The sequence below is a fragment of the Haliotis cracherodii genome, unplaced genomic scaffold, assembly GCF_022045235.1.
Source record: "Haliotis cracherodii isolate W230 unplaced genomic scaffold, xgHalCrac1.p SCAF_4, whole genome shotgun sequence".
Classification (NCBI taxonomy): Eukaryota; Metazoa; Mollusca; class Gastropoda; order Lepetellida; family Haliotidae; genus Haliotis; species Haliotis cracherodii.
The window spans coordinates 31,510,799-31,530,249 of NW_027266297.1; the positions used below are offsets into that span (position 1 = coordinate 31,510,799).

Here is a 19,451-nt window from a genome sequence, read left to right on the forward strand (position 1 = left end):
GTTTGTAATGAAATGTTTCATTCGCTATATTACAAAGGCATGCAAACATTCGATATCCAAATTCAACATGTCAAGCAGAGGGTAGACACTCAGCTTTGGGTTTGACAGTCAAATACATGTATAGCACATTAATTGTGTTATAGGGTTGTGAGGTGGCCCAGTGGTTAAAGCATTTCCTCATCACAATGAGTGAGTGAGTGAGTTTGGTTTTATGCCACTTTTAGCTATATTCCAGCAATATCATGGCGGGGGACACCAGACATGGGCTTCACACATTGTACCCATGTCGGGAATCGAACCCGGGTCTTCGGCGTGACGAGTGAACACTAGGCTACCCGACCGCCCCTGATCACAATGAAGGCCTGGTCAGGCTTGGTGATTTGGTTGATTGCGTGTCGCCCTTCCCTGACAGCATGGGTCATAGCTCACAATAGGAACCACTGGATTGTCTGGCCCAAACTTGACTATTTACCGGATACTGTCATATAGCTGGAGTGCGACGTTTACAACAAATAAACAAACAAAGAACAATATGTCAAATGACCACGTTGACCTAGGAAGAAAATATACAGATGGTTATCTAAACCAAACTAATGTATTTAGTGTCATATTTCCTCTGAATTATTTTGATGGCTGTTAAAAAGTTTAAAAATTGGCACACAGCTTCAGTAAATGTCATCAGGCTCAATGTTCACTTCCTGTAACCATGGTAGCATGGTCCTGCAAAGTCTGGTTTTTGTGTAAATGTCACCAGAGTAATACCCTCATATTTCAATAACCGAGCTGTTTCACTTCAGTATTTGTAAGTAAACTTTGGAGAGTCGTTAGCACCACCATCATCATCACCATCACCATCATCATCGATTTCGTCGTCATCAGCTCTCTCAATCTTGATTTCAATCTCACAATCTGGAGTCACTTGATCCTCCTCTGTATTTGAGGTCACATGATCATGTGGGGTCACATGACCTGTCTCCATAGATTCCTCCTGCAGTGGCTGAGATGGAACTCTAGAATGCTGGTTCGCAGCTAAGGAAACAGTTGAGACGATCACTGGCCCTGGCTTCTTTTGTCCGTCCTGTCCACTATGTCTGCCTGCAGACGATATCTTCTCTGCCTCCTTTGCTTCAAACATTTTCATCATGTATTCAGGAATTTGCGTTTCACTGGTCCAACCACGACAAGCAATGGTTTTCCATATCATGTCTGGTTCACATGGTGTTTGCCCAAACACCGACTGGAAGGGGGATCGGAAAGATTCCGAACTGACAGCTGAGTTCATTTGAAAGATGGCTACTCCTAGTCCTTTAGCCCAACCGACCTTGTCATCCTCAAACTGAGCCATCCAAGCTCCGAGTTTGCTCTGTAGATCGGCACATGATCGCTCGCCCACACCGACAAATGCTGAATGATCAAGTCTACCATGCAGAACAATCAAATTTGGCCAATACAATTTCAGTTCCGTCAGAAGTTCGACAATATTGGGAATTTGTGTTTCCATAGCATGTAGAAATTTTGGAGGACCAAATTGTCCAAAAAATTGTAACAGACATCCAGTAATTTCCTCTCCATTTCTAATGGGCCATGCTGTAGCAAATTTGGTGGCACAGTCTCGAAGGACTAGAATGTAATTGTACTCTCCATCTGGCATGTCTACCATGTTAATCACACTGAGAGCCAGCCTCGTCATGAAACCCTGACTAGCAACCTCCATATCCATGGTCAGCAGCTTGGAACGGCCGATGTTGGCCGACAGCTCCCCACAGCAGGTTTTGCATGTTGTGATGTAAATATCAATAATGTCCCGTTTGACCCATGAGTGTTGGGTACACACTTCTTTCCATGTGCCTTCCTTCTTTCTGTGGCCAATCTTACAATGGTAACCATGAATCACATCAAATAAATCCTCTTTCACCACAACAGGTTTGTGAGTCTTTTTACACAGCAGTTCTAGCCCTGTAGGTCCTGGGTAGAACTTCTCATGCACCCAGAACTTCATCCTTGCCCCCTGCTTACATTTCAGCCCTTTCTTTATCTTGAGTAGAGAGAGGGCAGTGTCCTGCATTTCCCTGGTTACAACATATTTATCTCTCTTCAGCTTGCTTATGTTGGTCTGAATGTGCTTATCCAGTCGTCCATAGAACTCCTTTCTTTGTTCAGCATGTGGATCCATTGTTGTGCAAGATATCTGCCCTTGTTTTCGTCACCAACTTTCAGTAAGAGATCCTCTCCCACCACAACCACCAACACAGCCTTCCTAGTCTTTCTCGGGGACACACAGACAGACCAGTCATCATCTGACCTCGTTTTAACCAATCAGAGTAGACAAAGCACAGGGTAAGCTGAGAGAGGCCTGGCTGATCTATTTATAGCTAGCTAGCTAGCATTCAGAATCTGTGTGCAGTCCAGTTCAGAATCTTAGCCTGGAGCTCTCTCCTCCGCCTCGGCTCAACTGTACATAGCTATTGATTTGTGGCTTGTTTTAAATGTTTCTTTGGAAAGGTCCCAGCATTTCTTACAGTTGCTTGTACTGTTTTCAGATTTTGACGTAGTCCACATAAATGAATGTCATATTCCATGTAGCCTTGCTATATATCCTCTTGATAATATTTTGATATTTGATAGTCACAAATTCCCAATGAGTAATCGAGCTGATATTGTCCTTTTCTTGGAAATGAATGCGAAGTATGGGTTGAATTATCTGTCACTGTGTTCAATATGTTTGATAATTGTGTATAATTTTGAGCTCTTCCAAATTGATTGAAAAGGTAGTTGAAAATATTTTGTAATTCCACCTTTTAGAAGAGCAGCATTATTCAGGAGATAATCAACATTTGATTACCGTAATCCCCGTGTTAACCACCCTGCCAAACCTCTAGACCAGTCAGTAGGTAATCTATGTTAGCACCCCTAAGTGGCCCTACTAAGGCCTTATTTAAGTTTAGGTGGTTTACAAAATGTAAAATTCAATGAAAGTGGGGGAAAAATAGATGTAATAATTTTCAACTTCATGATTTGTACTGCTACTAATGAGTGGAAGAAAAGTGCTGACATGGCCAGATATTGAATTTATTGGGAGATAAATGATTGGGTTGTTCACCATTTCTTTTAACCAACATTGATAAAATCTCTTGTTTTTGTTTTTCATTTACTTAAATGTAAAACAGAGACGGCCATAATAAAAATTGTCAAATTTATTTTTTTGCTAATTTTTTTTTATTCAATCGATCTTGTAAACTAACTAAGCATAATATTAGGTCTAGATTGAAAATGTACATGACAGTCAATATTTCCTTGTGTATTTCACAGATTGTTTTACAGAAAACAGTAGTGCCGAAAGGATATTTAATTGCCTAGCAACTATTAGTGAAGAAGTTTATTTTCACTGATGTTTGAACTGAGTCTGTTTACTACTGCTTGATCTCTGAACACAAATTTAACTCCTTGTGAGTTGTTTTTAGTAAGTGCCTGGGGCACTTATTTTGATGAATATGGAAATTCATTTTTTTTAAAAATAGGGCAGTGGTATAAGGTTGACCTAAGGTCATGTATCCTGGTTAATAGGTAATTATGTTAAAGGAAACAAAACAATATGAAACAGGAACAAATGATCTGATTTAAATACATTGAGCATGCTTATTTCAAGAAATAATAGGGGACACAGGTGGCCCAGTCGTCTGAGGCGCCACAATTCGCTGTGCAGAGTTGCGTGCTCGTGGGTTTCACCAAAGTGGTAAACGTCTGAAACCTGTATCACTTCGGGCTTTCCTCCCACATTAAGCTGACACATCGTGATATGACTGGAATAATATTAAAAGCGGCGTTAAACCCAACTCACTCACTCACTCAAGAAATAATAAATATTTTTAGGCATGTTAATCTCACCATCTTTCTTCAAGGATAATGAAACAACTCTAATGAAATTATTTTTTCAGAATGATATCCAAAAATTTGAAGGCAGAGTATTTGTGTGCAATCAGGTTCATAATTTGATTTAACTGACATTCATAAGTGGTTTTCATGGCTGCAGAAACTTATTTGAAAGATTATTCATTTATTTTGTCTGACATCAGTCTTCTCCATAAATGGATTTTGTGGCAAAACTACTCCACAGTGAATGAAGGCTTGGTATTTCAAGAAGGAAATAAATTAAATTTTCATCCTGTTTTCAAACACTGAGAAAGAAATCTGTGAATCTTTGCAAATTTGTCAACACAAACACAATATTTTCTCACATTTGGAAATTGAATAATGGCTTGAAAAAGAGTTGTTTATTTTCCTGAGAGGGAGAGTGCCAGACTTGTTGTCAATCACCCAAAATATCAATGGGAATCAAAATGATTTGGATTTGTTCATTTTCATTGATAAATGAAGTAAGTTGGACAGTTTTAAAGTGTCAAGCGGAATGTTGAATGTATTATTTGGAGATGAGGTGAGGTGAAATGGTTTAACCTCGCATCCAGGATTATTCCACTTATATAGGGGTGTGTGTATGTGTGCGTGTGCGTTTGCGTTTGCGTTTGCGTGTATGCTTGTATGCTTGTACTAGTCGGAACTCATGCCGATTTTATAGTGCTAGCACACTGAGATACGATGCCGCAGTTAAACATGAATACCCAACTCAGACACAGTATACTGACTCCAAGCCGACCATGTGCATGCACATTGCTATGTAAGTGCAATAATCGTGTACACAACATTAAACCCCATTTTACCTCACCTCACCTAACCGAGCCAACCAGTCCTTATTTTAGCACCTTAATACCGAGTGCCAGACAGGGTAACAACAAGTACCATCTTTTAACGTCTTTTGGTATGACCCGGCCGGGGATTGAACCACGGACCTTTAGCTCTACCACCAGACCACGGAGGTGTTGTTTGGAATGACTGGACCACTGTCATGGTTATTCTATGATCGATGTTTCATCACCTTGCAATTTTTTTGTGTTGGTTACACACATTTGAGTTGTTTCATGGAAAAACTCTTTTGTTTTATTTATGATAAATATTTATGAATCAAAAGCCATGCAATTTTTCAGTATGTTGCTTTTTTCGAGTGTTTGATAATTATGTGTCACATGAGGGTGTCTGGTGCTAGTGTGCAAGAGGAAGTCCAAACTGCATCTACAGGCATAGTTTTGCAGCAAACAAAACACCGGTATCATGTTCGTGTGACATCACATATCATCTTATTTCCGTGTTTCACCTGGCATGGTATCATTACCCGCTTCTCAGGGGCGGTCGGGTAGCCTAGTGGTTAAAGCGTTCGCTCATCACGCCGAAGACCCGGGTTCGGTTCCCGACATGGGTGCAATGTGTGAAGCCCATTTTTGGTGTCCCCCGCCGTGATATTGCTGGAATATTGCTAAAAATGGCGTAAAACCCCACTCACTCACTCGTCAGTCTCATGGTGCTGCATGTATCCACCTGTTTTTTTATGTTTTTGAGACAAGTAAATAAACATTTGTTTGTTTGTTGTTTAACGCAGCCCTGGGCAATATTCTAGTTATATGACAGCAGTCTGTAAATAATAGAGTCTGGTCCAGACAATCCAGTGATTGACATCATGAGCATCGATTCACGCCATTCGGATACTATGGCATGGCTCGACCAAGACAGCGAGCCTGACCAGATCCTGTTAGTCGATTTTTACGGCAAGCATGGGTTGCTGATGACCTATTCTAACCCTGATCTTCACGGGTCAGTAAATATATGTACTGATAGCATTTAATGACTGGATGTTTTGTGGAAGTCGATGGGTGACATGCGGAATTGATTGAAAAGCATTCAAGTATTGAAGTGGAAACATTACACGGTATTGAAACAAATTTTGTTTTGCTATAAGGCTAAATCAATTATCCATATGTTAGTTTTCCGAGTTATCACTGACACAGTTTGTAGATTTGAATTTATAATTGTGGTTTTGAATTCCAATTCCAGCCTCTCTTTCCCCTCCCCCCCCCCCCCATGTTTCTAGGTTTGTCAGCGTTTGACCAAAGTGGTAAACATCTGCATCACTTTGGGCTTTCTTCCCACATCAATTGATGTGCTGTGATATAAATGGAATACTGTTCAAAGAGGCGTTATGTCAACTTAATGTTGAGGAACTGACATATGTCAGTGTATTAAAAGTGTTCTGCATTTCTACAAAATATTGTGATCCATGAGAGAAAATTACTTGCTTATTTATGGGGTAAGGCAAGCTACAAAAAAAGGATTTTCACCAAATAAAATATGAAACCAAGTTACGACCAGTCTCATCATGTTATCATTGATTCACACTGATCAAAATTTGGAAGTCAAGTAATTGAGCTGTGCCATTATTCACCTTATAGTATGATAATGTTAGTCCACAAAGACAAGCTGACCCCATAACTGCCACATTTAAAATGATCAGTAACCCTTTCAATCGGGATGTTTACCAAGGAACCAATAGGATGTTATTCCCAGAGTGACCCATGACACTTCAGAGGTCAAAGCTTACCATGATAGCTGCCACAGCTGCTACTCTTCTGACTAATGAAGATTCCGTTGTATAATTAACAGCTTTTCATCGTTAGCTGTAATTGCCTTTGTTCTAAGGTCATCCACATAGATCATGGCATTGTCAAAATGATGGCTTCATTAACCCATCTGAAGATATCATCTTACTCCACCATGCAGTATTAGCCTCTGTTGATGATTCCAATCCTCAATACATTTGTCATCAGGCTGTGAGTAGTGTTGTTGTTTGTAAACGTCCACTGCTGTTAGTACTGTTGCTGGTAGGAAGGTGGATCACTGCAGGACACATGGCATTTACTTAGCACACTGAACCGTATCCTTGTTAGAAATATCGAATTTACTAGAAACCAAGTTCTAGTGGAATAGCTGTTGCCCCTGCTGATGATGCATGCTGATAGTGGATGATGATAAGGATGATGATGATAAGGATGATGATGATAAGGATGATGATGATAAGGATGATGATGATAAGGATGATGATGATAAGTATGATGATGATAAGTATGATGATGATAAGTATGATGATGATGATAAGGATGATGATGCCTGCTTGATACAATGAATGGATACTTGAGGCTTGATCAGTAAATTGTGAGTGAGTATGGTTTTATGCCGCTTTTAGCAATATCACGCCGGGGGACACCAGAAATGGGCTTCACACATTGTACCCATGTCGGGAATCAAACCCGGGTCTTCGGCGTGACAAGGGAACAATTTAACCACTAGGCTACCCAACCGCCCCTATCAGTATATGGATACTCAACACTATTTAGTAGTGGATGATGATGATGATTATGATGATATAGCCTGCTTGATACAATAAATGGATACTTGAGGCTTGATCAGTAAATGGATACTCAGCACTATTTAATAGTGGATGATGATCATCATGATTATGATGATAATGCCTGTTTGATACAAGACTTAACTCAGTAAATGGATACTCGGCTTTATTTGAATAAGTCATACCCATACCACACGATGATGATGCTTGCTTGATGCTTAGCACTAGTTGAATAGATTATGATGATGATGATGATGTTTCTTGATGTGTTTCTTTGGAAAAGGAACATTTTGACATCACTTTCATGCAAAAAACTGAACAAAGATGTTTCTGCGACAACCTTGTCATACTTCTAAATTCTGTATTTAGATCATTGTTTTAAGTATGCAGTGTCAAGATTCTCTTAAATCTAGGAGTGCCTTTGAAATGAAACCCAGGCCTGATTTGAAAACAAATTTGGGCTTCATTTCTGTGTTGACCCAGCTGAGCACAGCCTCACAGGGTGACCCCAGTTGAAAAGTGTTTCCTAAGAATCAATTGTTCTTGTTGGTTTTAGTTTTATACCCATTGCCTGGCTATCATTTTATTTCCTGTGACCCACGAGACTCACTAAGTATGCCTAGAATTGTTATGATGCCCCGAGACTTGCCTCCGTGCAATGTAATCTCTCAAATTGCACTGGATATGCGTGAAAATTGTTAATCAATAACGCCACATCCTGCTCTAATCACATAAAGTATCGCTCATTGTCCAAGTCTGATGTGTACTTCCATGTTGTGTCTTGCTAGACTGATTTATGTAATAGGGCAGAGCAATCAGGTTAATTGAGCGTGTGTTTTATTTACATCAGTACAACAATCTGGTCATTTCCCATTTGTAACACGAGTATGAGTCTTATGCTTCAAATGAAATCTAATCCTGTTTGTGACATTCTGTGCTCTTATCTTATGGGGCAGTGGGGTAGTCTAGTGGTTAAAGCATTTGATCGTCACGTCAAAAGCCTGGGTTTGATTCCCTATGTGGATGCAATGTGTGAAGCCCATTTTTGGTGTCCCCCCGCCTTGGAGGTGCTGGAATACTTCTAAGAGCAGCATAAAACCATACTCACTCACTCTTATCTTACATGGGGGCCAGCTGGGTAGTGGCAAAAATGTTGTCCATGTCATGCTAAAGGTCCATGTTTGATTCCCACAAGAGTACACTGTGTGGAGCTATTTCCTTTTCAAAACGACAATTTTTGCTTATATCATTTTTTTTCTAGTCAGAACCAGCAAATGTGCCTTTGCAAGATAATGTGGCCAAGGTTGTAAGGTCAAGTTGTTTTATAAATAGGTAATGTTGACTTAACAAGTGTGAAATGAATGGTGGACTTGTATGGGTGTCTTTCCATTTTGCCTACAGTAAAATCAGGACATGATTACAAGCCTGACTTGATAGGGCAACATATATTGACAAAATATTTTTAAAGTTTACGCTGAGGCTTATCTCTTAGTCTTAGCAAAAATAAGTCAAACAATAGTGGTTCAGTCCATTTAGATAAATAGGGACGAAACTGAGTTCCCAATGTGCCTACAGTAATTTCTGTAGGCACAATATGTAGGCACAGTGGGGTGTAGGCACAATGGGATGTAGGCAGAATAGGATGTAGGCACAATGAGATGTAGGCAAAGTGGGATGTAGGCACAGTGGGATGTAGGCACAATGGGATGTAGGCACAATAGGATGTAGGCACAATGAGATGTAGGCAAAGTGGGATGTAGGCAAAGTGGGATGTAGGCAAAGTGGGATGTAGGCACAATGGGATGTAGGCACAATGGGATGTAGGCACAATGGGATGTAGGCACAGTGAGATGTAGGCACAGTGGGATGTAGGCACAATGAGATGTAGGCAAAGTGGGATGTAGGCACAATGGGATGTAGGCACAATGGGATGTAGGCAAAGTGGGATGTAGGCAAAGTGGGATGTAGGCACAGTGGATGTAGGCACAATGGGATGTAGGCACAATGGGATGTCAGCACAATGGGATGTAGGCACAATGACATGTTGGCACAAGTAGGCACAATGGGTTGTCGGCACAATGAGATGTAGGCACAATGAGATGTAGGCACAGTGGGATGTAGGCACAGTGGGATGTCGGCACAGTGGGATTGAACCCTTGTATGTACCTCATGGAATCCCCTGTCATTATTCCTTGGCTGATGGTGAATTACACTTGTTTGACTCTACATCGGAAAGGAAGACTAACTGCTTGCATAGTTTGTTGAAATGTGTTTAAAAATAATGAATTTCTCAACAACAACAAAATATTTCCAAGTGGCATCTTTGACATAGGAAGTCTGGTCCTAGACACAAATCAGCCAGCAAGTCTGCAACAGGCTGGGCAAGTCAGCACCAGTGGAATGACAGGCACCTCATTACAGGGTTCACATCTCAAGGTGTAGTCTATCATCTGGAGATGGTGGGGGGGATTCCTCCATCTGTCCAGATAAAGGTGTATTCTAAGAATCCCATCATGCCATATCAAAGATACCAAGGACTGTATCACCCTCCACCCATCTATGGCTGTTAAACTTTAAACTGGCTTTTGAAAAATGTAACCGATATATACTTTACTTGTAACTGAAATGGAGATAAGATTTTGTTTTTTGAAGTTTGTGTTTTTCTGTCAAAATGCGGTCAGTCTGCTTTGGTGTTTAGTGGAGTTAATTTAAGTATGTAGAGTTATCTCCCTTCAGCTTTATGGATGAAATTGTATCATGAAATTATGGGCCTTCATGTGTGCTGCTTGTGATATGATACTAGATCAGGGTGCCATTGCACAAAACAACCTAAGTCTATGCTAAGGTATGGGAGTTACGATCACCTTAGCGCTAAGATCGTTTTGTACATCGGCACCCAGATCTTAACACTGATTTTTCACCTTATCTGAAAGGTGATATTTACAGGTTTTTTCTGGCATTTGTTCCACAATAGGAAGACCTTTCAATTGCTTAAATAGTGCATCAAGAAAAGGATGAATTTTAGAAGAGATACTTCTTTAAATCCTTCCATAGATAAAAAAACGTCTCCGTGGTCTAGCAGTAGAGCATCCGCCCGGAGAGCGGAAAGTTTGGAGTTCAATCCCTGTCCACTTCATACCAAAAGAAGTTAAAAAGATGGCACTTGTTGTTACCCTGTCTGGCACTCGGCATTAAGGGGCTAAACAAGGAGTGATTGGAGACAGTATACTATGTCTGAGTGGGGTATTCGTGCAGCATGGTATCTCAGTGGGCTTAGTGAGCACTATAAATCAGTGTCTGGACTAGTGCAAACAGGCACACACTCTCGTGCATGCACGTCACTATTTTAGTGCAATAATCTTGGACGCGACGTTAAACCCCTTTTCACCTCACCTCATCTTACCATAGATAAACAAGGGAAGACAAATGATGCAAATCACCTGAAGAATTTTCAGTCATGGGGGCACCTGCTTCCTCATTGTCATCAATCCCATGATCCCATGAATCCCATTCCATGCAGGAATGATAGGAATATGATTTGTAAAACATACACGGGTGTTTTCATATTTAGTTTATGTGCAAATCACAAAATATTATGAACTGGTTCTAAAGAAATAATGGTGAAGAAATTCCAACTGATTCCCAATGTTGCATGAATATCAGTTCGGATGTATACATTAGTAATGTTTAACAAGAGACACAAATATTTAATCATCTTCATGCTGGAAGTTCTGTGAAGCCCCATGCTGTTGTATGCACCATGGTTCATTTCGATCTCTCACTCTAACCCTGATTCACAGACCCTCAGCACACTTAACACACAAAGGCCCCGTTTTTTCCTCACACTTGCTGACAAAGTGACTTCTCAGATGTGACTTCGCTGCACAAATTCAAAATGATTAAATTGTATCCCTCTCACAAACGGGTTTTCTTTTTTTCTTATCTTATAATTGGATAAAACTGGATAGATTACCCATCATATTTAAGTGCAAGGTGATATTTGCTTTAAATTATTCCCTTTTACAAATAAAAGTTGAAAAAATCTTAAATTGGCAAGAAAAAATCACTGATTTTATCATTGAATGCAGCTGTGAACATGACCTTTGTGACCATGACCTTTATGATTCAGCACTTGGCTCAGGTCATGTCACAATGTCCTTATCGTGTGATTGATTGTCTGCTGGCCCAAGGGAAGATGGAGATAATTATCACTTGATGCACACATCCTTTCATGCTCGTTATTCTCAACAGATGGCACTGTGAATACACAATACTAGGATGGAATACTGAAATAATTTCCAGTAATTATCGCCTGAATATTGTGTCTGAGGCATTCAGAAGAGCTATATTTCCATAATTAGAGCAATTTGTTTTTCATTCGAGACGAAGATGTGACAACATCTGTATCAGATTGTGTCTTAAGGTACAACTGATGGCAGTAATTATATTAAATCTTTTGTATGTAGAAGACAACTTGCATTTTTAATAAAAGTAACATTTCTATGACACAAATTATTTTCATTTTTTTGTGAGTCATTTTTCTTTTAAAAGATTTTAATCAATAATCATTAGTTGAAAGCTTGGCTTTTTTCTTTAAAGCCTTTTTTGAGAGTGTTTTATATTTGTTTTTGTTTAAAATTGTTATTTTGAACCTGAAAAGAGGTATGATTAATATCAAAGTTGGAAGACATATCAAATGGACAGAATCACAAATAACTGACCACATCATGGTAGGTGTGAAGGGTGAAAACAGTTCTGAGGCTGGTACAATGTATTTTACGTTTTCTTCATTTTCTTTGTTCATATGTAAAGGGACAGAAGGAAATTAAAATAAATGTCAGTGTTGATAAGTCTTCCTGTCGGTTTCTGCAATGGTTTTCTGTTTTCTGACTGTTCCCGGACTACGTGGCAGCCCCGTGGTTATGGCGTTCGCTCATCACACCGAAACCCCGACTCGGTTGATGTATGTTATTTCATCCCAATTGCGTAGATCGATGCTCATGATGTCAATCACAGGATTGTCTGGACCAGACTTGATTATTTGGAATATTGCTGAGTGTGTCATTAAACAATGGACAAACTCAAAACTGTTATTTATTATGTATTGTAGTCATATGATTTTTATGGAGTTGGTCAATAAGGTAAATGGTTTTGTGAACATTTTTGTGAAATATGAAGACATATTTTAAGTCAGAATGTGAATGAAATTAAATTGTATCAACTTTTAACTAGGGGTAAAACACTCCTCCTCTGTATATGTTTTGGTAGATATAGTGAAATCTGAGGGAAGCAGTAACCAAGCTAGTTTCACTTTGTCATCCAAAACCAAGTGTTTTATCTGACTTTTGTTTACTGTTATGACAGTCTAAAGAAACACTCATAAAATATTTCTGGCTAGGAAATATATGCTAAACTTGGTACCTTCTGATGAACCACCTAGCTTCAACCAGGTCTGCAGTCTAATGGCTAGAGTGTCAGCTTGCCTGTTGTGCGTCTGATTGCCATCATCCATTATGAAAAGGTTTCAGTTCTTTTCTTCGATTTTAGAACATTGGATATTTGAAACACCAAATCTAAACTTCATCTGCAATCAACTCATGAGGTCTTTTTTTTTTGGAAACAAGTAAACGTCATACCTGGTCTTACCAGGAAACAGTAAAACCTCCTACAAGGTTATTGCTAAAAAACAAGTACTGTCAAAAACAATTATTAATATCCGTGATAGGTTTTAAGAATGAAAGAAACCCGGCTATGGACTTGAAATCAAATTCAGGCATGAATGGCATCATTGAAGATTGACTAGATGAATGAAATGACCTAATGAACTGTCATGTTGTTTTCCAGGACATCATTCGATTGGTGGTTGGTCGTCTAGCGGCGGGGGATCGTTACTTCTCCAAATGTTTTGCGGTAAAGCTGGTTCACACCCAGAGCCGGGAGAACTACTGGCTCCACAACGACCTGACGATGTATCAGGTGCGGCAGAAGTACGAGGCCAGGCACTTACCAGAAGAGTGGAGGTTGGTAGGATCTACGTTACCCAATACCAATGTTCTCACTGCTTCCCTGGAGGCTCTCACAACCTACCCAACTCCAAAAACATTTCTCCCACACCTGGCCGTGGGCCATTCCACAAAGTCATCCTGGCCCTATGACTAACGTAACTCCCATGCTTTAAGACACTTTTGATGTTTGTAGATTGTAGATTTGTCATTTGTCACTTTGGGCAATTCCATCCATAGAACAATAATAAAATTCCTTGGTATCTCAACTAGGGCTGGGATAGGTACCCGGGTACCCTCAGGACTACCCGGACCCGTGGTTAGTCACATGATATATTGTTTAATGACAAAAAGGTACTCTATGGTTACACTACAAGTCACAAATGTTCGCATTCCTTCTGACTTTTCATATCTTCAAAAAAAGATATAACTTGAGTCAACTTCAGTGTATGCATGACCAGATTGTTTAATACATGTATCTAAATACGTTTTGCCAGTGCTATGATAACAAAATGCCCAATCGGACATTTGTACCGATCTCTTGAGACCTACAGTGGGTACCCGGGTAGGGTCGGGTAATAGGGGGGTGGGTACCCAGATAGTAATTTCGGACTCGACCCAGCCCTAATCTCAACCTAACCATTTAATATGAACTAGACTAGACAGGTTTACAAAATGCATCATTGTAGGGTTTTGACTGTTATGATTGAATACTCTGCACGGACAGCCATGATTCACGCAATCCGACAATCAGGGAAACACTTCATGGATTCATGACACCAAAACTGTTCCTGCAGAAAGCGGACGTAACGGACATGTTGTGTGTAAATGCATTTTGATTAGGGCATATCCCAAGCTCACATGAAAAGCTCATTTTCCCCTGTGTCTTAATAGGAATTTGATGATAATTAACCATCAAGATCCATGCTTTAGAATTGCCTTTGAGATAAATTTGTTTTTATTTCTCCCATGTGAATGCATCTTGAAATATGAATTTTTCATGAAAACAGTACTCTGGACTGAGTGTGATAAGTGATATGAAAAAGCAAACAGAAATAGCATGATTCATGCATAATTGTATTTGTGTAGTAAAGATAAACACTGGAGCTCTGGTTCATTGCTATATTATGTTGTAAAATGAACAAGCTTCGGTTTATTCATGAAAATCAGGAACAATGTGACGTATTGTTGGTCTTAAACTCAATACTTCCCAGTTCATGCATGTATTAATACAGAGTTCTTCTGATCGTATTTTAGGATATCTCTCGTATACCATGGATAAAATAACTGGCTTAATCACATTGGTCACGATTCAAACATTGGGAATTTGTTTCATGTAAAAGATACTGCATTTGGGGATAATATAAACTGGCAATGTCATTCAGGCTGATGAAAGTTATAGATTTTGTTGGTTTTAATACTTCCATGCATGACAGAAGTAGCGCCGTTTAAAGACGAAAGTGTCAGGCGACAATATGTTCACTTTGCCTGAGAGCTGTGAAAGTTTCTTTTTCCTAAAATTTACTGATGGAAATATATGAATACAGCCTAATAGGACAGAGGATTACTTACTGTTGTGTTCAATTTGAATGGATTCACACCAACAATATACAGCCATAAAGATCCAGTTAGAGAAAAGGCCTATAGCAACCCATGCTTGCCATAAGAGGCGACTAATGGGAGCGGGTGGTCAGGCTCGCTGAGTTGGTTGATGCATGCAATCACATCCCAGTTGCTTGGATTGTTGCTCATGATGTCAATCACTGGATTGTCTGGTCCAAACGTAATTTTTTACAGACTGCCGCCATATAGCTGGGACATTGCTGAGTGCGGCGTTAAACATCAAACAAACAATATAAGAAATCTGGTATGAAATCAGGTATCTGCTATTATCTGGTGTGCTCGTTACATTCACCCATTCTTGGTGTCCCCTGATGTGATATTGCTGGAATATGCTAAAAGTTGCATAAAATCATGATCACATACTCCTGTATGTGATATACCAGTGGGGATATGTGTTAGAATTGGCTCCCAGAAATCGGGTTGGTTATCCTAATGGTTAAAGCGTTCGCTTGTCACGCCGAGACCCGGGTTCGATTTCCGACATGGGTACAATGTGTGAAGCCCATTTGTGGTGTCCCCCGCCGTGATATTGCCGGAATATTGCTAAAAGCGGCGTAAAACTACACTCACTCACTCACTTACTCACTATGCTGGTCGTAAGAGGAAACCAAACGGATCCGGTGGTCCGACTCAAAGCTTGGTTGACAGTGTGTCCTGGTACCTGACAGCTTGGATCATTGTTAACAATGTCTATCACTGGATTGTCTTGTCCAGACCTGACCCCAGTCATCTAGACGGAATATAGCAACAAATTTCAGTGAGGTACACTCTGCTCTTCATTCCCTCTTCATACGACGACTGCAGCAGTGACGTATAAACTTCTGTCTTAGGCAGCCATTTTCCCTCCACAGCCTTTGAAGGTGTCTCTCCTGATTTTTCTACGAACACAACAAAATGTGCCATATCAATGCACATGCTTTTCCAGAAATGAATATTGTATGTTTTCGTAAACTTCTATACACATTTTATGAAAATACAACAGCAAATCCTAAACATGAATCACCTGGGGAATGGCTGCATGGAGTCATTACCTTGTTGCTCTTCAGATTTACCGGCAGTCGGCCAAGGAAAGCAGACTCCTCCCTCATGGATACAAATGAGGGGGATTTCATATGGCTGTTGCACATGGTCGTGTCAGGCTACCCCTTGTATATGGGGTGATATGGTATATCATATGGCTGTTGCACATGGTCGTGTCAGGCTACCCCTTGTATATGGGGTGATATGGTATATCATATGGCTGTTGCACATGGTCGTGTCAGGCTACCCCTTGTATATGGGGTGATATGGTATATCATATGGCTGTTGCACATGGTCGTGTCAGGCTACCCCTTGTATATGGGGTGATATGGTATATCATATGGCTGTTGCACATGGTCGTGTCAGGCTACCCCTTGTATATGGGGCGATATGGGTAGATCATATGACTGTTGCACATGGTCGTGTCAGGGTACCCCTTGTATATGGGGTGATATGGTATATCATATGGCTGTTGCACATGGTCGTGTCAGGCTACCCCTTGTATATGGGGTGATATGGTATATCATATGGCTGTTGCACATGGTCGTGTCAGGGTACCCCTTGTATATGGGGCGATATGGGTATATCATATGGCTGTTGCACATGGTCGTGTCAGGCTACCCCTTGTATATGGGGTGATATGGTATATCATATGGCTGTTGCACATGGTCGTGTCAGGGTACCCCTTGTATATGGGTAGATCATATGGCTGTTGTACATGCTGTTGATTTAGGGTTTCCTTAATACTAATCTATATGGGGCGATATGGTATATATCATATGGCTGTTGCAAATGCTGTTGTTTTGGGGTACCCCTTCAAAGAGACATACAGGGAGATAATGGTTTTATCACATTGTTGTTGCACATCTTGTATCAGAGTATTCCTCACATGAAGTGCATGGGTAGATAAGGGCTTTTATCACATGGCTTTTATCACATGGCTAATGTACATGCTCGTGTGTCAGGCAAGACTTGAGACATAGATGGGAAGGACTATGTCATATGGCTACTAGACATATATCAGTGTCATGGCACCCTGAGACTGGGAAGGATGGTCAAAGAGTTGAGGTTTTCACTGAATAAGTGATTAGGGTTTGACAACTGGACCTGTAAGATAGTGAACTTGAGGAAAGGAACAAAGGAGACTGCACTGGGATGGAGAAAAGATGTATGTTTGTTTGTTGTTCATCACCACATGGCGGTCTGTAAATAATCAAGTCTGGACCAGACAATCTAGTGATTGACATCATGAACGTCGATCCACGCAATTGGGATACAATGACATGCATCAACCAAGTCAGCGAGTCTGACCACCCAATTCGCATTGTCGCCTTTAACGGTCTTTAACGGCAAGCATGGGTTACTGAAGAGCGATTCTATACCAGATCTTCACAGGTAGGGAAGATGTATGGCAAGAAAGGACTGAAGAAGGGAAACTACAAACGACATCATCTATCAGGCACATTTTGAAAATCATTCTTCCTGATCATGAGAGCATATCAGCAAGTTCTTTTGCCCATGGTTGTCAGTTAAATTTGAAGCTTTATTCCTTAATAAAAGTGATCAAATTCATAGTGAGAATTTCCACAAACTTCGACATCTAGGAGCAATTCAGGACAAGTTCAAAATCAAAGTATACCTCTGTGATGTAAAATGTAGAGCTCCTCAAATAGCCCTCGCCTAATTACGTCTTAGCTGTCACCGTCTTGAAATAGAAAGAGGCAGACATGTTAAGACACCGTCAAACCAGAGAATGTGCAAACTTTGCTGTCTAAACAAGTTAGAAGATGAAGCCCATGTTTATTACACTGTACAGTATATTCTGCTAAAAGAATCTTCTATTAAATGAAATAATTCCAGAAAACAAGACGGTGTATATGGATGCACAGATGCTATCCCTTACTCTAAATCCAGAGTCAGACCACGCCAAAGGTGTGGGTGGTGGAGGTGAGAAAGGGGGGGACCCAGGGAGGACCATGGGAGGGGTACAGGTGTGGGTGGTGGAGGTGAGAAAGAGGGGGACCCAGGGAGGATCATGGGAGGGGTACAGGTGTGGGAGGTGAGGAAAGGGGGGACCCAGGGAGGATCATGGGAGGGGTACAGGTGTGGGAGGTGAGGAAAAGCAGGACCCAGGGAGGATCACGGGAGGGGTACAGGTGTGGGTGGTGGAGGTGAGGAAACGAGGGACCCATGGAGGATCACGGGAGGGGTGCAGGTGTGGGAGGTAGAGGTGAGGAAAGGGGGGGACCCAAGGAGAATATCACGAGAGGGGTACAGGTGTGGGAGGTGGAGGTGAGGAAAGGAGGGACGCATGGAGGATCATGGGAGGGGTACAGGTGTGGGAGGTGAGGAAAGGGGGACCCAGGGAGGATCACGGGAGGGGTACAGGTGTGGGTGGTGGAGGTGAGGAAAGGAGCGACCCAGGGAGGGGTACAGGTGTCGGGGGTAGAGGTGTGAGGAAAGGGGGGACCCAGGGAGGATCATGGGAGGGGTACAGGTGTGGGAGGTGAGGAAAAGCAGGACCCAGGGAGGATCACTGGAGAGGTACAGGTGTGGGAGGTAGAGGTGAGGAAAGGGAGGGACCCAGGGAGGATCACGGGAGGGACCCAGGGAGGATCACGGGAGGGGTACAGGTGTCAGGGGTAGAGGTGTGAGGAAAGGGGGACCCAGGGAGGATCACGGGAGGGGTACAGGTGTGGGAGGTAGACGTGAGGAAAGGGAGGATCAAGGGAGGGGTACAGGTGTCGGGGGTAGAGGTGGGAGGAAAGGGGGGACCCAGGGAGGATCACGGGAGGGGTACAGGTGTGGGTGGTGGAGGTGAGGAAAGGGGGGACCCAGGGAGAGGTACAGGTGTGGGTGGTGGAGGTGAGGAAAGGGGGGACCCAGGGAGGGGTACAGGTGTCGGGGGTAGAGGTGGGAGGAAAGGGGGGACCCAGGGAGGGGTACAGGTGTGGGAGGTAGACGTGAGGAAAGGGGGGACCCAGGGAGGGGTACAGGTGTGGGAGGTAGACGTGAGGAAAGGGGGGACCCAGGGAGGGGTACAGGTGTGGGAGGTAGAGGTGAGGAAAGGGGGGACCCAGGGAGGATCACGGGAGGGGTACAGGTGTGGGTGGTGGAGGTGAGGAAAGGGGGGACCCAGGGAGAGGTACAGGTGTGGGTGGTGGAGGTGAGGAAAGGGGGGACCCAGGGAGGGGTACAGGTGTCGGGGGTAGAGGTGGGAGGAAAGGGGGGACCCAGGGAGGGGTACAGGTGTGGGAGGTAGAGGTGTGAGGAAAGGGGGGACCCAGGGAGGGGTACAGGTGTGGGAGGTAGACGTGAGGAAAGGGGGGACCCAGGGAGGGGTACAGGTGTGGGAGGTAGAGGTGAGGAAAGGGGGGACCCAGGGAGGATCACGGGAGGGGTACAGGTGTGGGTGGTGGAGGTGAGGAAAGGGGGGACCCAGGGAGGATCACGGGAGGGGTACAGGTGTGGGTGGTGGAGGTGAGGAAAGGGGGGACCCAAGGAGGATCACGGGAGGG

General features: G+C 42.2%; 1 protein-coding gene across 19 annotated transcripts in view; it reads left to right on the forward strand.

Annotated features, from left to right (window-relative positions):
- Nucleotides 1-19,451, forward strand: part of LOC139480549 (focal adhesion kinase 1-like) — a 169,184-nt gene that overhangs the window by 87,731 nt on the left and 62,002 nt on the right. For all 19 annotated transcript variants that reach the window (XM_071263664.1, XM_071263653.1, XM_071263654.1 and 16 more), the window contains exon 3: nucleotides 13,133-13,308. In XM_071263664.1, the coding sequence (XP_071119765.1) occupies nucleotides 13,133-13,308 (176 nt within the window). The remainder of the gene's footprint in view (nucleotides 1-13,132; nucleotides 13,309-19,451) is intronic.